The 15,266-nt window shown below is 43.7% G+C and overlaps 1 protein-coding gene and 1 long non-coding RNA gene across 2 annotated transcripts in view; one reads left to right on the top strand and one right to left on the bottom strand.

Annotated features, from left to right (window-relative positions):
- vps13d (vacuolar protein sorting 13 homolog D) overlaps nucleotides 1-15,266 on the top strand; it is a 535,261-nt gene that overhangs the window by 190,121 nt on the left and 329,874 nt on the right. Inside the window, 3 exon segments of the mRNA XM_034171656.1 lie at nucleotides 6,857-7,073; nucleotides 12,201-12,372; nucleotides 12,848-12,966. Of these exon segments, the coding sequence (XP_034027547.1) occupies nucleotides 6,857-7,073; nucleotides 12,201-12,372; nucleotides 12,848-12,966 (508 nt within the window).
- Nucleotides 3,387-15,266, bottom strand: part of LOC117511764 — a 71,392-nt gene continuing 59,512 nt past the window's right edge. The window contains exons 2-3 of the long non-coding RNA XR_004561074.1: nucleotides 13,032-13,156; nucleotides 3,387-5,541 (exon numbers count right to left, since the gene is read on the bottom strand). This is a non-coding gene — a long non-coding RNA (uncharacterized LOC117511764). The remainder of the gene's footprint in view (nucleotides 5,542-13,031; nucleotides 13,157-15,266) is intronic.

Here is a 15,266-nt window from a genome sequence, read left to right as displayed (position 1 = left end):
AACCGTGTGATATAACCAGGCATCATTCACACTGCCATCCAGTAGATGCATTTTGACCCATCTACTATTATATTTCTACAGCAAACACACCTCCGAACAATGGAACATGCAAAACTGAAGAAGGCCTGGATAGGACAAACTTTTTGTTCAAAGAGTGAATTTAGAACTCGAGGCACAGCCATCTTGGTAAGGAAAGGTATCCCTTTCGTCCCACTATCGACCGTCTCTGACTCGAGGGGAAGATACGTCATAGTGACAGGGGATTTGTATGGCACTCGGTGTTTGCAAGTGTATATGGTCCAAATTGGGATGACCCTTTTTCTTTTCCAATTTTAGAGCAGCCATCCCAGAGTTGAATGATCACCAGTTGATATTGGGGGTGGGGGGTTAATTGTGTGTTGGACTCTTATCTGGATCAGTCCAACCCAAGGCCCAATAGTAAGATTTCAAAGGCAGGCACTGTTATTAAGTCATTTGTTGAATCCTTTGCACTTTTTGATCCCTGGAGAAAAGAAAATACAACAATGAAGCAATATTCATTTTTCTCTCAGGGGCATCAGTCGTACACAAGGATAGATTTGTTTCTTCTCGACAGGAAGATCCTTCCTACAGTCAGGTGGTGCCAATATAAAAGTATTGTCATCTGATCATGGCCTGGTACAGCTAGACATAAGCTTTCATGGATGCTCTAGACCTTGACACACCTGCGGTTTTAAAGACTCATTTAAAAAAATTCTTTCTGTCATGTTTTGGCCCTAGTCTGGCCTGGGTCACGTTTTTTCCCTGTCCTTGTCTTTGCCACTTCTTTGATCCTCAGTTTTGATTTTCTATTTGTTACTTCGTAGTTCCTGTTTTGGATCCACCTTGGATTTGCTGTGGCGACCCCAAGTGCAAACAAGGGAGCAGCCGAAGGGACTTACTTATGCATGTTCGGTTATCATACTTTAGCCTTGTCTGTCTATTTTACATTTAATAGGTGTTCTATTTTGTGGTAGTTTTTTCTTCAGCTGTGACTTTCCATTTTGTATCAGTATCACTTTAGTCACTAGTAGTTGTTCTGTTTCTACTCTTTCATTTGTTTATTTTGTTTCACTCACGTTTGGATTTTAGGTTTCATTATTTCTTAGTTGTTTAACATTTGTCTAGTCACTGTCACATTCCTGTTTTGCTGCTTTTGTCTGACACGCCCCTTGTCACTCCACTCTTGTCTCGTCTGGCCACGCCTTCTTCCCTGCACCTGCATCTTATCACACCCTGATTAACCTCTGTATTTAACTCCCATGTTTTCCTCTGTTCACTGCTCATTCGTTGTGCTCCATGCCTTGTGCTCTTGCCCTCGTTCTAAGCCTGTCTCCTCTTGTTTTTGCTCTGCGTCTTTTCTGTGCTCGACTCTCACCTGTTTTTTGACCAAGTCTCAGCCTGCGCCAGTTAACCTGCTTCTCCGTGTCTGATCCTCGCTCTTTGTTTGACCATGTCCTCGCCTCTCAACCATCTGTACCTCCCTCGTACTGATTGGCTTCTTGTGTATCGGACTGAGCCTGTTTTTGGATAAAGCCTTTTTCTTAACCCATATCTAAGTCATGCATTTGTGTCCATCCACCTGCCGTGCCTCGCCACCTCAGTTCCTGACACTTTCATAACAAATAGATATGTTTTTTGGAAATTAATATTACTCCAGAGGTGCAACTAACCACCATCTGGAGGGTCTTAAAGCTTGCCTTAGAGGCCAGATCATCTCATATTCAGCAAACGAGAGGAAGAAACTTAAGCAAAGTATAACAGATCTGTCCCATAACATAGCAGAAGTAGATCATTTATATGCCAGTTCTCAATCAGTCCAAAGCCGCAAATACTATCCCCGAAATAAACATGTCAACAAGGGTAAAATCCACCAACCCTGATGACATTAATAATCAGTTCAAACTATTTTATTCTAATCTTTATAGTTCAGAATCAAACAGAGATTTGTTTCAAATCGGCAACTTTTTAAACTGCCTGGCTGTACCAATAATTTCACGATATCAGGATTGGCTGGTGAAGCAGGCTGGACACAAATGCAGGACGCAGGTACACAGCTCAGTGGAGTTAAAGCATTTACTTGGTTTGTTAGCTGGGGTCGGTACACAGATAGGCAGTCCAAAAGAAGCAACAGTAACAAAATCATCAGGCTTAGGCGTGGTCAAGGTACACAGGCAGGTAATCAAAACACGATGAAGCAATCAAGGCAAGGCAAAAAAAACCACAAGGAAATGAGCTGGAAAGAGGCACAAGGCACGCCGTTCTGGCAGTGGACAAAGGCAAACAGTGAGGCTTATAAAGCACCCAGGTGATTAACTGCAAATCAAGAACAGGTGTGTGGAGCAGCTCCCAGAAGCAGGGTGTGGCCAGACAGAGAGAGACGTCCACCACCAAGAGCCAAGAAAGAGAAGAGAAAGAGCAGGACAGTGAAAACCTAAACAGAAAGTTGGAGCAAGAGAAAGACAGATCACAAAGGCAAACCAAACAGTAAAACAGAACACAACCTAAACAGATCCAAAACCTGACAGTACCCCCCCCCCCCCCCCCCAAAGGCCCAACTCCTGACAGCCCAGGAGCAGAAGGGTGAGAAGCATGAAACTCACGACTAAAGGCGAGGTTCAAAACAAACCAGGAGGAAATCCAGGACCGCGCCTCGGGGCCATAACCTTCCCAATCCACCAAATACTGGAAACCACAACCCCGCCCCCGGGAACCCAGAAGGCCCCCCCACCATGAATAGAATAGAATAGAATGCTTTATTGTCATTATACACAAGGTTCCACGAAATTAAAAGACAACTCCCATAGTGCAAGGGTGTAAAAAAGTAAATATAAAAGACAAATAAGAATATATACATGCATTTACAAAGGAGCCAGTAGGGGTATATAAATAGAAGTCTGCACTATTCATTGCATTCACCTAAATAAATAAATGCAATGAACAGTGCAGACTGTAGGCTAATGTGCATTCAATATCCGTATTGCACTTGGGTAGAACATGTTGGTGAGTCTGGATGTGCAGGCCTTGATGGACCGATACCTCTTTCCTGAGGGCAGCAGTGAGAACAGGCTGTGCCCAGGGTGTGAACTATCGACGCTGATGCTTCTGGCCCTGCGCAGACATCTGGTGTTATAGCTGTCTGACAGAGAGGACAGCTGCACTCCTATGATGCTCTGTGCTGACTTCCTGACTCTCTCCAGCGCCTTCTTGTCAGCTTGAGAGCAGCTCCTGTACTACACCAAGATGTTGTTTGGTGAGGACGCTCTCTACAGAACACCTGTAGAAGGACAGCAGCAGTTCCTGGGACAGGTTGACCTTCCTCAGTCACCTTAAAAAGTACAGATGCTGCTGTGCCTTTTTCACAAGGGCATTGATGTTGGTGCCCCATGTAAGGTCCTGAGAAATGTATGTTCCCAGGAACTTGAAGTCACTGACCATCTCTACAGTGTCTCCCTGAATGAGAAGGGGGGGGTCCTCCCTCTTCTGCCTGAAATCTAGCACCAATTCTTTTGTCTTTGAGGAGTTAAGTGCCAGATTATTTAGGGAGCACCAAGTAGTGAGGTTCAGGACCTCCTCTCTATAGGCCGTCTCATCATTGTTGTGAATCAGCCCAACCACAGTAGTGTCATCCGCAATTTTTACAAAGATGTTGCTGCTGTGGGTTGGTGCACAGTCATGGGTGTACAAAGTGTACAACATGAGGCTGAGCACACAGCCCTGAGGGGCCCCAGTGCTCACTGTCAGCACTGAGGAGTGGTGGAAGACGGGGCCCCCCATCCATGAACCGGCAGCCGGCGGGGGATCAGCAGGTGGGCACAAAGGCCTGGACCGTACAGGCTTCATTCAGGTGGCTGACATGAAATGTTGGGTGAACCCTCATGGACCTTGGAAGGCGGAGACGGACAGAGATAGGGTTAATGATTTTCTATACCGGGAACGGAACAGTGAAAGGCAACTGTGCTCCCTCCAACCAATGATGCCACTCCTCCAAGGCCACTTTGACCGCCAGCAGTTCGCAATCTCTGATGCTGTAATTTTGTTCAGCAGCAGTAAGTCTCTTGGACATGAATGCACATGCACAGGGATGTAATTTATTGTCGCAGGGCCTTGTTTGAGAGAGAATGGCCTCAATACCAGTGTTGGACGCATCAACTTCGACCACGAACTGCCAGGCGGGGTCAGGAAAGAGCAGCACAGGGGCCATTGTAAAACAGTACTTTAGGTTCTGGAACACCTCGCATTCTGGGGTCCACACAAAAGACCGTTGCGAGGAGGTAGCATTATGCAGAGGAGCTGCGATGGTACTGAAGTTATGGATAAACTGATGATAGAAGTTGGCGAAACCAAGGAACCTCTGAACGTCCTTACAACTACTTGGAACCACCCAATCACGAACCGCTGCAACCTTAGCAAGATCCATCTGGATCTCCCCCTCAGAAGTGACAAATCCCAAGAACAATACTGTAGAACGGTGGAACTCACATTTTTCGGCTTTGACAAAAAGGCCATTTTGCAGAAGTGTTTGGAGAATGGTCTGGACCTGTTGTGTGTGAGTTTTTCAAATCAGGTGAGTAAATGAGAATGTCATTGAGATAAACAAAGACACATTTATTAAGGTACTTGCACAGTACGTCATTTATAAGATTTTGGACCACAGCAGGAACGTTAGTAAGACCAAACGGCATTACAAGATATTCGTAGTGGCCTGTGGGTGTATTAAAGGCGGTTTTCCATTCATCCCCTGGGCGTATGTGTACCAGGTGATACGCGTTCCGTAAATCTACCTCCGTAAAAACCTTGGCTTCTCCTACCAGTTCGAACACAGAGGAAATACCCCGCCCCTGCGGGCGAAGATGAAGGATGAATCAAACCAGTTGCGAGTGACTCCTGAATATAGGTGTTCATTGCTAGACGTTCTGGTGCAAAAATAGAGAACATCTTGCCTCGGGGGGGCGCAGCCCCCGGGAGAAGGTCAATGGCACAGTCGTACTTGCGGTGGGGCGGAAGTGACTTAGCCTTAGCTTTGCTAAAGACTTCAGCGAGATCATGGTAGCAAGATGGGACCCCCTCTAGATCTGACTTAATTACACTTGAGGGTAGAACAGACTTTGTCAGACAGGAATCATTACGTGCAGGTCCCCATGACTCAATTTTACCCAGAGACCAATCAAGCCGTGGTTTATGACATTGAAGCCAGGGATGCCCCAGTGTAACCGAGTGAGTTATTTTATCAAATATGTGGAACATAATTTGTTCAGTATGATTTTCAGATATGGTCATATGAATAGATGGGCCAAGCAGTCACACTGTGTATCAGACGGAGCCTTTCCAGGGAATTTTAATTTCTTTTTTGTGTGTGTTTTGACTCACTTCAGCAGCACGACACAACTCTGGACACCGCGATGGTTGGATTATCACATGGGATTTATTTTTCCATTGTTGAATACAGCACACAGCAGTCGGGTGAGAGGATTTTAACAGGCTGCGGTCTCGGCTCCATGTCCACACTGAGCTCCTGGACCGCTGTTGGAGGTGAGATTCATGTTTATTAATGCTGTCATGGCCTGGCACAACAGTTCCATGTCATATCTACTACAGAGTTAGAAGGTGATTATATATTACAAGGTGAGATCCATTCAGCTCCGAGCCTGACGCGTGCAGTGATGCGTTACTGCGCACCTCGGAGAGGCGCAGCTGCCGGTGTTATGTACAGATATGATGGAGACAGTAGTTCACATTATTTACGCCGCCCATTGGAAGGAATGGACAAATATCTGTACTGTAAGGTCTATTGTGGATATACAGTGGTATGTAAAAGTTTGGGCACCCCTAATAATTTCCATGATTTTCCTTTATAAATCATTGGTTGTCTGGATCAGAAATTTCAGGTAAATATATCATATAGCAGATGAACACACTGTTATTTGAGAAGTGAAATGAAGTTTCTAGTATTTACAGAAAGTGTGCAATAATTATTTAAACAAAATTAGGCAGGTGCATAAATTTGTGCACCCTTGTCATTTTATTGATTTGAATACATTTCGTACTAATTATTGGAACACAAAATTGGTTTGGTAAGTTCATTAACCCTTGACCTCCTTACACACGTGAATCCAATCATGACAAAGGGCATTTAAGGTGGCCATTTGTAAATGTTTCTCCTCTTAATAAAAAATAAAAAACTACAAAATAAAGTTAAATTAACAATAAAATGCAAAATATCACCAATCTTGTGGGATTTCATTTCACAGAGAACAGAAACAACAGGGTACAAATCAGCCGTGACAGTAAGTATTCATACAGTGCACCCACCATGAGAGATGTCTTCATGAGTGATTTGACAAAATATTGTACATTTTCTCAGAGTGACGATAGCACACCATCAGTCAGACAGACAAATATACCAGAGTTCAGTAATTTTTGCAGCCTTTGAAGAGTGAGTGTGTATGTGGCCTCCTAAAAGCACTTCCCTAATGATAGCAACATAGACAGATGTTGCCCAGAGTCTGTAATATCCTGTATGACGTTCTTGGTCCTCTGTGTTTGCTGTAGAGATGCTACAGTGATGGCAGCAGCATGTGTTCCCAGACCTGACCTGGTAAATGTGTGTTTAAGAAAGGGGGTGCCATGCAATTCTGAATAAAATTCTGACTGTCTCCTGTCGCTTCCATCCTGCCCTCAGTTTAAGCCTCTGTATCTGCTGCAGTCTGGCTCACATGTGGTCCAGGTTTCTGAGTTTCCTTTGGTTCCAGACAAGAGTTTGGTTTTCAATTTTTGTTTGTCACGTGTATTTGCTATCTTCAATTTGTGCCACGGTCCTATTTTTTATGTTCCTCAGAAGCCCACGTGTGCCTTTTGGACTGCATTGATCTGGAACTCCAGGAGATGGATATCTTTGCTGCAGAATGTCTACCAGCTTCCCTCTGGGACAGTGGTGGTCACCCTCCTGACTCCTCAGACCTCATCTTCCCCTCGTACTCCGTCTGTCGCACTGGAGACAACCTTTTGAAGGATTGCTGCCGCCTCCATCTTAAAGTGGAACGCAACTTGGACAAGTACGTTTTGCTTTTTTTCTTTTAATTGTGCTGCTATAACAAAAGGAAAATCAGGCTGTAAAGAACTCAGAGTGCCAGCCAGCTCTTGATACAGGCCGGGGTTATATCTGGAGTACCTGTCAAACGGGCCTCCCGGGTTCCATGGTGAAGCCCTCGCAGTTGATCCTCTTAGCTTGATGAATATTTTTACATGTTGCTCACATCAACCAAAAAGATGAACAAACGGTGTGGTTCTCTGTGTCAAACTTGTGTGGAGGAGGTGCTTCTGAAAAACTAACTGATTGAGCAAAAAGTCGACTTGTAACTGAAGCCAGTCGGACCTGTACAGCCCCCGAGGTCTGTGATCAGACAACATTCAGACTGTAACATGTGCCTTTTGTATCACTACTGGCACTTTAATGGAGTGTAGCAGAAAATGACAAGCCAGTCAGCACCAAGTGGTCAGACACAAGTGCAGGATTCAGGTCTCGGCAAAGTTTAATGTCAGCGCCTGCGTGGGTCGATACACAAAAAGACTGAACTGAAGCATCAGGCAGAGACAGGATCCAAAAAGAGGACTGAAAAATCTGAAGACAAATGCTCTAAAGAGGCACAAGGCACAACAATCTCACAAATGAGAAAAGCAAGAGGAGTTGCTAAGCTAGAGGATGTGATCAGGAGGAAATGCACCACAGGTGTGTGAGGAAGGTTCCAGAAAGGGGACGTGGCAAGCAGGAAGGGTGGACCAGAGGGAAAAGCTCGACACCAAACACTCAACACCAGACAAGGGAAATCCCTCCACAAAACCCCAGTACAAAAATACCCACATACCATAAATGAGAGAAAAAGATCAACAAACAGTAAACCCCACAGACCCCAAATCATGACAGAAAAGGATTTTAATGCAAAAAAAAAAGAAAAAAGATCAAATTCAGGCTCGAGTTGCCCACCTGCCTTCTGGCAAACTGTCACTGAAATTTCACATTTTTAAGAAAATTGCTGATTTGCTCTCCTGCTCTGATTATTTATTTGTTTGTGTGTGTGTGTGTGTGTGTGTGTGTGTGTGTGTGTGTGTGTGTGTGTGTGTGTGTGTGTGTGTGTGTGTGTGTGTGTGTGTGTGTGTGTGTGTGTGTGTGTGTGTGTTAATGAAGGCTCATGTTGGGTAACCACAGCTTTTGTGTATTTCCCTGTTCGGAAGATTCAGCTCGTTCAGGAAAGAGACTCCAAACACAATTTACAGTAAGGTTTTTATAGACATCCATTGACATCATTGATACAGAAGTGGTCCTCCCATGGTTGTGCTTACTTGATCAAAAATGCCATGTCATGTTTAGGCCATGTGGCTAACTAGGTCAGACTTTAGGGCTCCGTCACACATAGTGCGAATTTGGTCGAATTGCGCATGGAGTGCACATTAAACAGGAATCATATGTAAAACGTGTAAAATCGTAGCTGCCTCTAACACCTCGTACACCTGTTGCAAATATTTGCACACACCAGCAGCTGAAAGACAGAGTGTGAGCTGTGAGAGCCCATCGAACCCTCTTGCAGCAGGTGTCGGCCAAATTCCAGGTGACACGCACAAACATCTAACACCGCTCGTATGGCACTTAGAAAATGTGTGGCCAGTCGCATGATCCGCACGTAAACAGTCAGCAGACAATCACTGTTTTGCTGGATGTGAAATTTGTCTGTCGAGTGTGGTTTTGCAAACAGACACAGTGACACGTTGGTGTGTGTGCCGAACTGACAGGAGGTGTGGCCGCCGACAGGAGCGGCTGTGGAGATCTATGGATCTGGACATCACGGCGGGACAACATGTACTGTGTTTGGAGGGACATGGACTAACAACTGCCCACTGTGACTTGCGTGTGTTTGCTTGCTGTCCCCACGTGGACATAACATAAAAACATATATCGCTGTTGCAATGGGCTGCAGTGAGCCCGCGCACAGTGCACACATTGACAGCCTGCCCCAGGTGATCCGGACCATCTGATCATAACATGCAGCGGGTGATCTGAATATCACGTCACCCATGTGAGCTCTGTTCCACATGACGCGGTGTCAGTCCTGTGGTGCACCGTCCACAAGACACGAGTGTTGAGCAAGACACGCATGCGGGGCCGGCTGGACACACTGGACTAGCAGATGTGGACATAAGAGCGCCCTGCTTCATCATTCATGTCATTTCATAACTGTATGTCTGTGACCATAGGTCATCTACAGAGGACCAGACGGATCATACTTCTATTGTCCGCTTGATAAGACGGGTTCAATAAAGTGCAGTGTCTTTGTATGGTGTGTGGGTTTGTTTTTATATATATATATATATATATATATATATATATATATATCCATGTTCTTCTTGATATCAAGCATTTTCCTGCACCTTTCACAGGTCAGTGATGATAGCTCAGTGGTAAAGTTTCTGACTGGTAATCAGACCTTTTGGAAAGTGTGGGTTTGAATCCCGTGGGTGACGTATTTTTTATTTTATTTATTTATTTTATCACATGCCATGTTCCTGTGTGCACAAAACCGTCGCATGTATTTTTTAAAAACTTTTTATTCATTATTTTCTTCACAGCAGCTGTGCGATGTGTAACCACATCGCACAGCTGCTCGCACTGTGTTCCCACGTGCACAAACCCTTGCAGCCACATCATGCACGCCTGCCCATCAGTGCAGTGGTTCGCTCATACGAGCTGTTCTGACGTGAGTCGTCCTGAGTGGTATTTATTCGCACAATGTGTGAAGGGGCCCTTAAAGACATGAAAGCAGGACGTTGCATTGTTGAAACCACTGCCTGCTGTTTTGTCTTTTCACATGATAACAAGATAATGAAAGCTGCAAGCTTTTACAAGATATACTTGTGGTGCAGGCAAATATCTTAACAAGAGGACAGTAAATTACTGATATCAGGAACATATTGGCCCAGTGCAAATTTGCTGACAGTCATCGCTCTTAACCTCACGTAACCCCCGATAGTAATGCAACAATGTATTAACATGGGTTTAGAGATTTTGAAATCAATAATAATATATGATATATGTATTTCTAAGGAATTATTAACAATACCTAACCAGTCAGTCTCACTGTGTCTTGTACAGCAACACCAACTCTAACCTTGGGGTGATTTCTGATCGCACGTTGTCCTTTGAGCTACACATTAGAGAGATTCCAAGGACTGCTTTCTTCCATTCTTCCCATACTGTCTATGGCTGATGCTGAGACCCTGATCCATACATTTGTCTCTTATCGACTGGACTACTGTCATGTTCTATTTTCTTTTTTTAACGCAGTCCAGCATTAAGGGTCTCCAAGAAAGTTTGACAACATTACACCCATTTTGGCATCTCTTCACTGGCTTCCTGTCCCTGTGAGATCAGATTTTAAGGTTCTGCTATTAAAGGGCCTGTCACAGTGGCTCATTACAGAGTATCATCTACGCTGTAATGAGCAGCTCTCTGCCCACTTCACGAGGAGTTTTTTTCTCAGTATGCAGCAGTATGTTGAGGGCTACGCGTGTAGGATGGAAGAAATTAAGCCTGTTTAATTTTCTTCAGTGTACAGCACAGCATGGAGCCTTCACGCGAGTACACGCAGCGCCGTGCTACAGTCCGCTATCGTGAGACTGTCCACGCTTCAACACGGTGCTTTCCGCCACTTCACATCTCCCTGTTGTTCCTCTGGAGCTATAAATATTGCAAGATTGTTGCTTCACTTTATCATACTGGACTAAAGGGCCTGTCACAGTGGCGTATTCGTACAGCTGCTCATTACAGCATATCGTCTGCACTGTAATGAGCAGCTCTCCGCCCACTTCATGAGGAGTTTTTTCTCAATATGCAGAAGTATGTTGAGGGCTACGTGCGTAGGATGGAAGAAATTAAACCTGTTTAATTTTCTTTAGCGTACAGCACAGCATAGAGCCTTCACGCGAGTACACGCAGCGCCATGCTGCTGTCTGCTATTTTGAGCTCGCCCAAGCTTCAACACGGTACTGTGCGCCACTTCACATCTCCCTGTTGTTCTTCTGGAGCTATAAATACTGCAAGATCGTTGCTTCACTTTATCATACTGGACTATAACCTGTAAAATTATTCACGGACTGGCACCTCCCTACTTAGCTGACCTAATTACATGCTACGTACTGGCCTGGGCTCTGTGTTCTCAGGACTATTTTGTGTCCCTTGGGTGAATAAAAAGTCTGCAAGCCACAGCTGTGCACCTGTTTTGTGGAATGATCTCCCTGCAGAGATAAAACAGTCAGATTCTGTGGAGACTTTCAAGTCCAGACTTAAGACACATTTATTCTCCCTTTCGTATGGCTGGCATACTGGCATAGTATGTTACTATGCTTTCTACCCTTTTACAGTCATTTTATTAGTAATGGAACAGGTCTCGGCCTCAACTTTTATCTAAATTCTGGGTGTTTTCTCTGCTTTCCTGTCAATTTAATGTTGATGAATTATACCTTAGGTGTGGTTTTTCTGGTTGACTCATTCTGCTCTTTTTCTCTGTCCAAGGTGCAGAGGAAAATGTGCGTATGTGGTGTCTGTAGGCAACAGGATTCTGGACCGATCTTATTTTCTTTTTCTTCAGCTTTGTACAACTTTATTAAAACCTTGTAAATGTTAGAATGGCCTAAGCAGTGGGTCACCCCTCTGAGTCTGGTCTGCTTGAGGTTTCTTCCTCAATATCATCTGAGGGAGTGTTTCCTGACCATTGTCACCTGTGTGCTTTGCTCTAGGGGTTGATAAGGTTAGACCTTACTTGTGTGAAGCACCTTGAGGCAGCTTTAGTGTGATTTGATGCTTGTAAATACATAGGTTTTTATGTTCTAGCTTCACTAATGCTTCGTCCTTGTAGGTTCCCTGTTCAGTTACTAGATGCTGTGTGGATATTTACACACATTCCCAAGTATAGGTGTGTGTTGATAACTTACACACTTTGCATGTAAATGGTCTTGTGCACAGTTTACACACAAAGCTGTGCATATGATCACTAAAACATTTGCTGTACTTGGGTTCATATGTCACATTATGAGCATCGCTAAGAGAACAGCATCTCCCCCTGCCTGATGCCGAAATATTATTTTCAGAATCCTTGTAGATTTGTCCTTGTGTTGTTCATGATGATTGACAGAGAGCTGAGCCATGCAGTGCCGGACATGTCTGTCCACGGCAGCCTGTCCTCCATCCATTGCTCTTTGAATGTGAAGCATTATCAGCTGATCAGAGGGCTCCTGGAGAAGAATCTGGGTGAGACTACAGAGGAATTCCTCCGTCCCTATAACCTGCAGGACCCTCGCACCTACGTAAGAAACTAACCACACACACCTGTCCTACCACTCAGACAGTACCTTGTTTTTGCAAATCTACTGCATCATTCAGAAATGAATTTTGGTTTGGGTCAGCATCTGATTCATGACGTATATGGACATGTCTTGTGTTTTACTCTTATAATTTATGTAAAAAATGCCATGACAGCAGTGAGGTACCAATCACTAACTGAGTCTCACTGTGGCTTTTTAAAATATTTGATCTCCCATAAACACAAATCAGCTATTTGTGAAATACTTTGAAATATCAGTTATGAATGACCCGCTTTGTCCAGCAGACTCCTGTTTGCAAATTGTCCCGGAACAGTTTTTTCATTTTATTGTTTCAACATTTCTCAAGCATTCTGTACACGTCCATCTGATGACACCATTATGTGGTTGTCCCTTCTTTCTCATCTCTGTCCAACATGTACTTAGTGAAGAACTGCTGTCTGGTTTTCCTACTTCACAGACCGTTTTGAGTGGAGATGTGTACACCAACATGTCCTTCCTGGTGGAGATGATGGATGTCAGTCTTGAGCTTTTAAGCAGTCCCACACCCAATGATGAGCACATGAAGTCACTAGCAAGGTGAGCCGTTTTCTCTGTCTTCATTTTAGTGATATTTTCAGTGAAAAAATATTTGACATACTTACATATCCATACATTTGACAGAAGTCAAATGGTATCTTTTTGTGGCTCGACCAGCCCTTTTATATCCTGGCTGGCATTTCTCTGCTTGCTTTTGTAGTTGTCATCCTGTGGGTGTCACACCAAGGGTCTGTCAAGACAACAAATTTTGCTAGACAATATTTTGCCTCAGAAAATATTACAATAAACAGTATTATTTTCAGTGTCATTTTAAGACAATTTCATGCCTTATGGTTACCAATTTCATGACTTATGGTAACCTTCGAAATTAGTGCATTTTCAAACTAAAACATATAGCTGATATGTTTTAGTTTGAAACATATTATGTTTATGTTTTAGCTCCCAATTCAGATCAGGGAGACAGACACCCTCTCTACTTTTAAGATTAGGCTTAAAACTTTCCTTTTTGCTAAAGCTTATAGTTAGGGCTGGATCGGGTGACTCTGAACCATCCCTTAGTTATGCTGCTATAGACTTAGACTGCTGGGGGGTTCCCATGATGCACTGAGTGTTTCTTTCTCTTTTTGCTCTGTATGCACCACTCTGCATTTAATCATTAGTGATTGATCTCTGCTCCCCTCCACAGCATGTCTTTTTCCTGGTTCTCTCCCTCAGCCCCAACCAGTCCCAGCAGAAGACTGCCCCTCCCTGAGCCTGGTTCTGCTGGAGGTTTCTTCCTGTTAAAAGGGAGTTTTTCCTTCCCACTGTCGCCAAGTGCTTGCTCACAGGGGGTCGTTTTGACCGTTGGGGTTTTTCTGTAATTATTGTATGGCTTTGCTTACAATATAAAGCGCCTTGGGGCAACTGTTTGTTGTGATTTGACGCTATATAAATAAAATTGATTTGATTTGATTTGATATTTTCACTTTGTAAAATGACAGAGGTGACACTAATTTCAATAACCTGTCTGGAATTAGTTTGTTTAAAATTTTAACCATAAGTTAAAACTGACTGCCTGTGCATGACTCGTGTGATATGCCTGCAAGTCTGTATGGTGTAAAAAAAAAAAAAAAAAATCTTTTGTTTTCCTCCCTCTTCCTTTCTTTCTGGTAGCCAGCTGCCCTCTGCTGGCAGAGGACTGAGCACTGCCACTCAAAGCTGTCTGTCTGCTACAAAACGTGTAACAGGCAGGCACTAAAATCTATGATTTTGGACTGTACAAATGTTTTTAAGTGTTAAGCTTTATTCACTATGCCCGCAAAAATATGTTAGCAGTTTAAAAGTTATTGGAACTAAATTTATCGTAAGCTAATTGGTCCGCTGATGGTTTTCAAAGTTATCTGAAAAGCTAATCTGCTAATGAAAACATTATTCTCGATAATTAGCGGTTAGCGGTTTAGCGGAGCTGTGCCCACCACTACATCAATGATTCATGATTTCAAAAGGGTGGTATGGACTCATGGACCCTCAGTGCCTCAGCTATTGGACCATTTCATCCATATGATGGATCCTTTTCAGACATCAATGGGCCAATGTAAGGGGCAGTAAAATTCATTCAAAAACTCAAGATTTTTCAAGTTTTTTAATCTATTAAAAAGCCACAACTTCAGCCAATTTAAGCAAATGATGCACACGATGATGATGAACATGATGCACATTTCATATTTTCATATTTTGCTATTTTAAAAGCCATGGTCTGTCATGGATTTCGGCTGTGTCAGTGCCATATTATCCCATATTTGCATATATCTATATCATATATCTATGGAATTCAGTTGATGCCAGATCATGTTTATCCCTCAAAGCCTCAAAGCTGTACACAGTGTTTCTCTGAGTAAGTGAATGGAATGTTGTGAGACCATACACTGTCCATGATATAAAGTCGTGTCTATTGGGAATAAAATCAGAGTCATAAGCAAACAATCAGAACACTCTCAACAGTCTATGTATCCCACAGATGTTAATCACCTTCTGCCAAACTTGGAGTGTGTGGGTCAGCCAAGGATTTCCTGACATTTCCAATTGACAACCACTATTACCACTTGGATGGGGAGTTGAGTTGACAACTTGGACTTTATCTCCTTCCATTTAGCTATATATGTTTCATTACCCCAGTATAGTTGGGGGGGGGGGGGGGGGGGGGGGGCGGCTATTTGTGCTACATCATAGTAGTTTCTTAGGCCCAACTCTCTACTTCCCTTGGTGAGTTGAAGGGTGGCATATTTAATCCTTGGTTTCTGAGCCTCTGATAGTTCACCATTGACCTTCATACGGGCTGTCTATCATACAGCACCTGGATC

Source organism: Thalassophryne amazonica, chromosome 6 (assembly GCF_902500255.1).
Source record: "Thalassophryne amazonica chromosome 6, fThaAma1.1, whole genome shotgun sequence".
Lineage (NCBI taxonomy): Eukaryota > Metazoa > Chordata > Actinopteri > Batrachoidiformes > Batrachoididae > Thalassophryne > Thalassophryne amazonica.
This window is presented reverse-complemented; position numbering and strand designations above follow the sequence as displayed.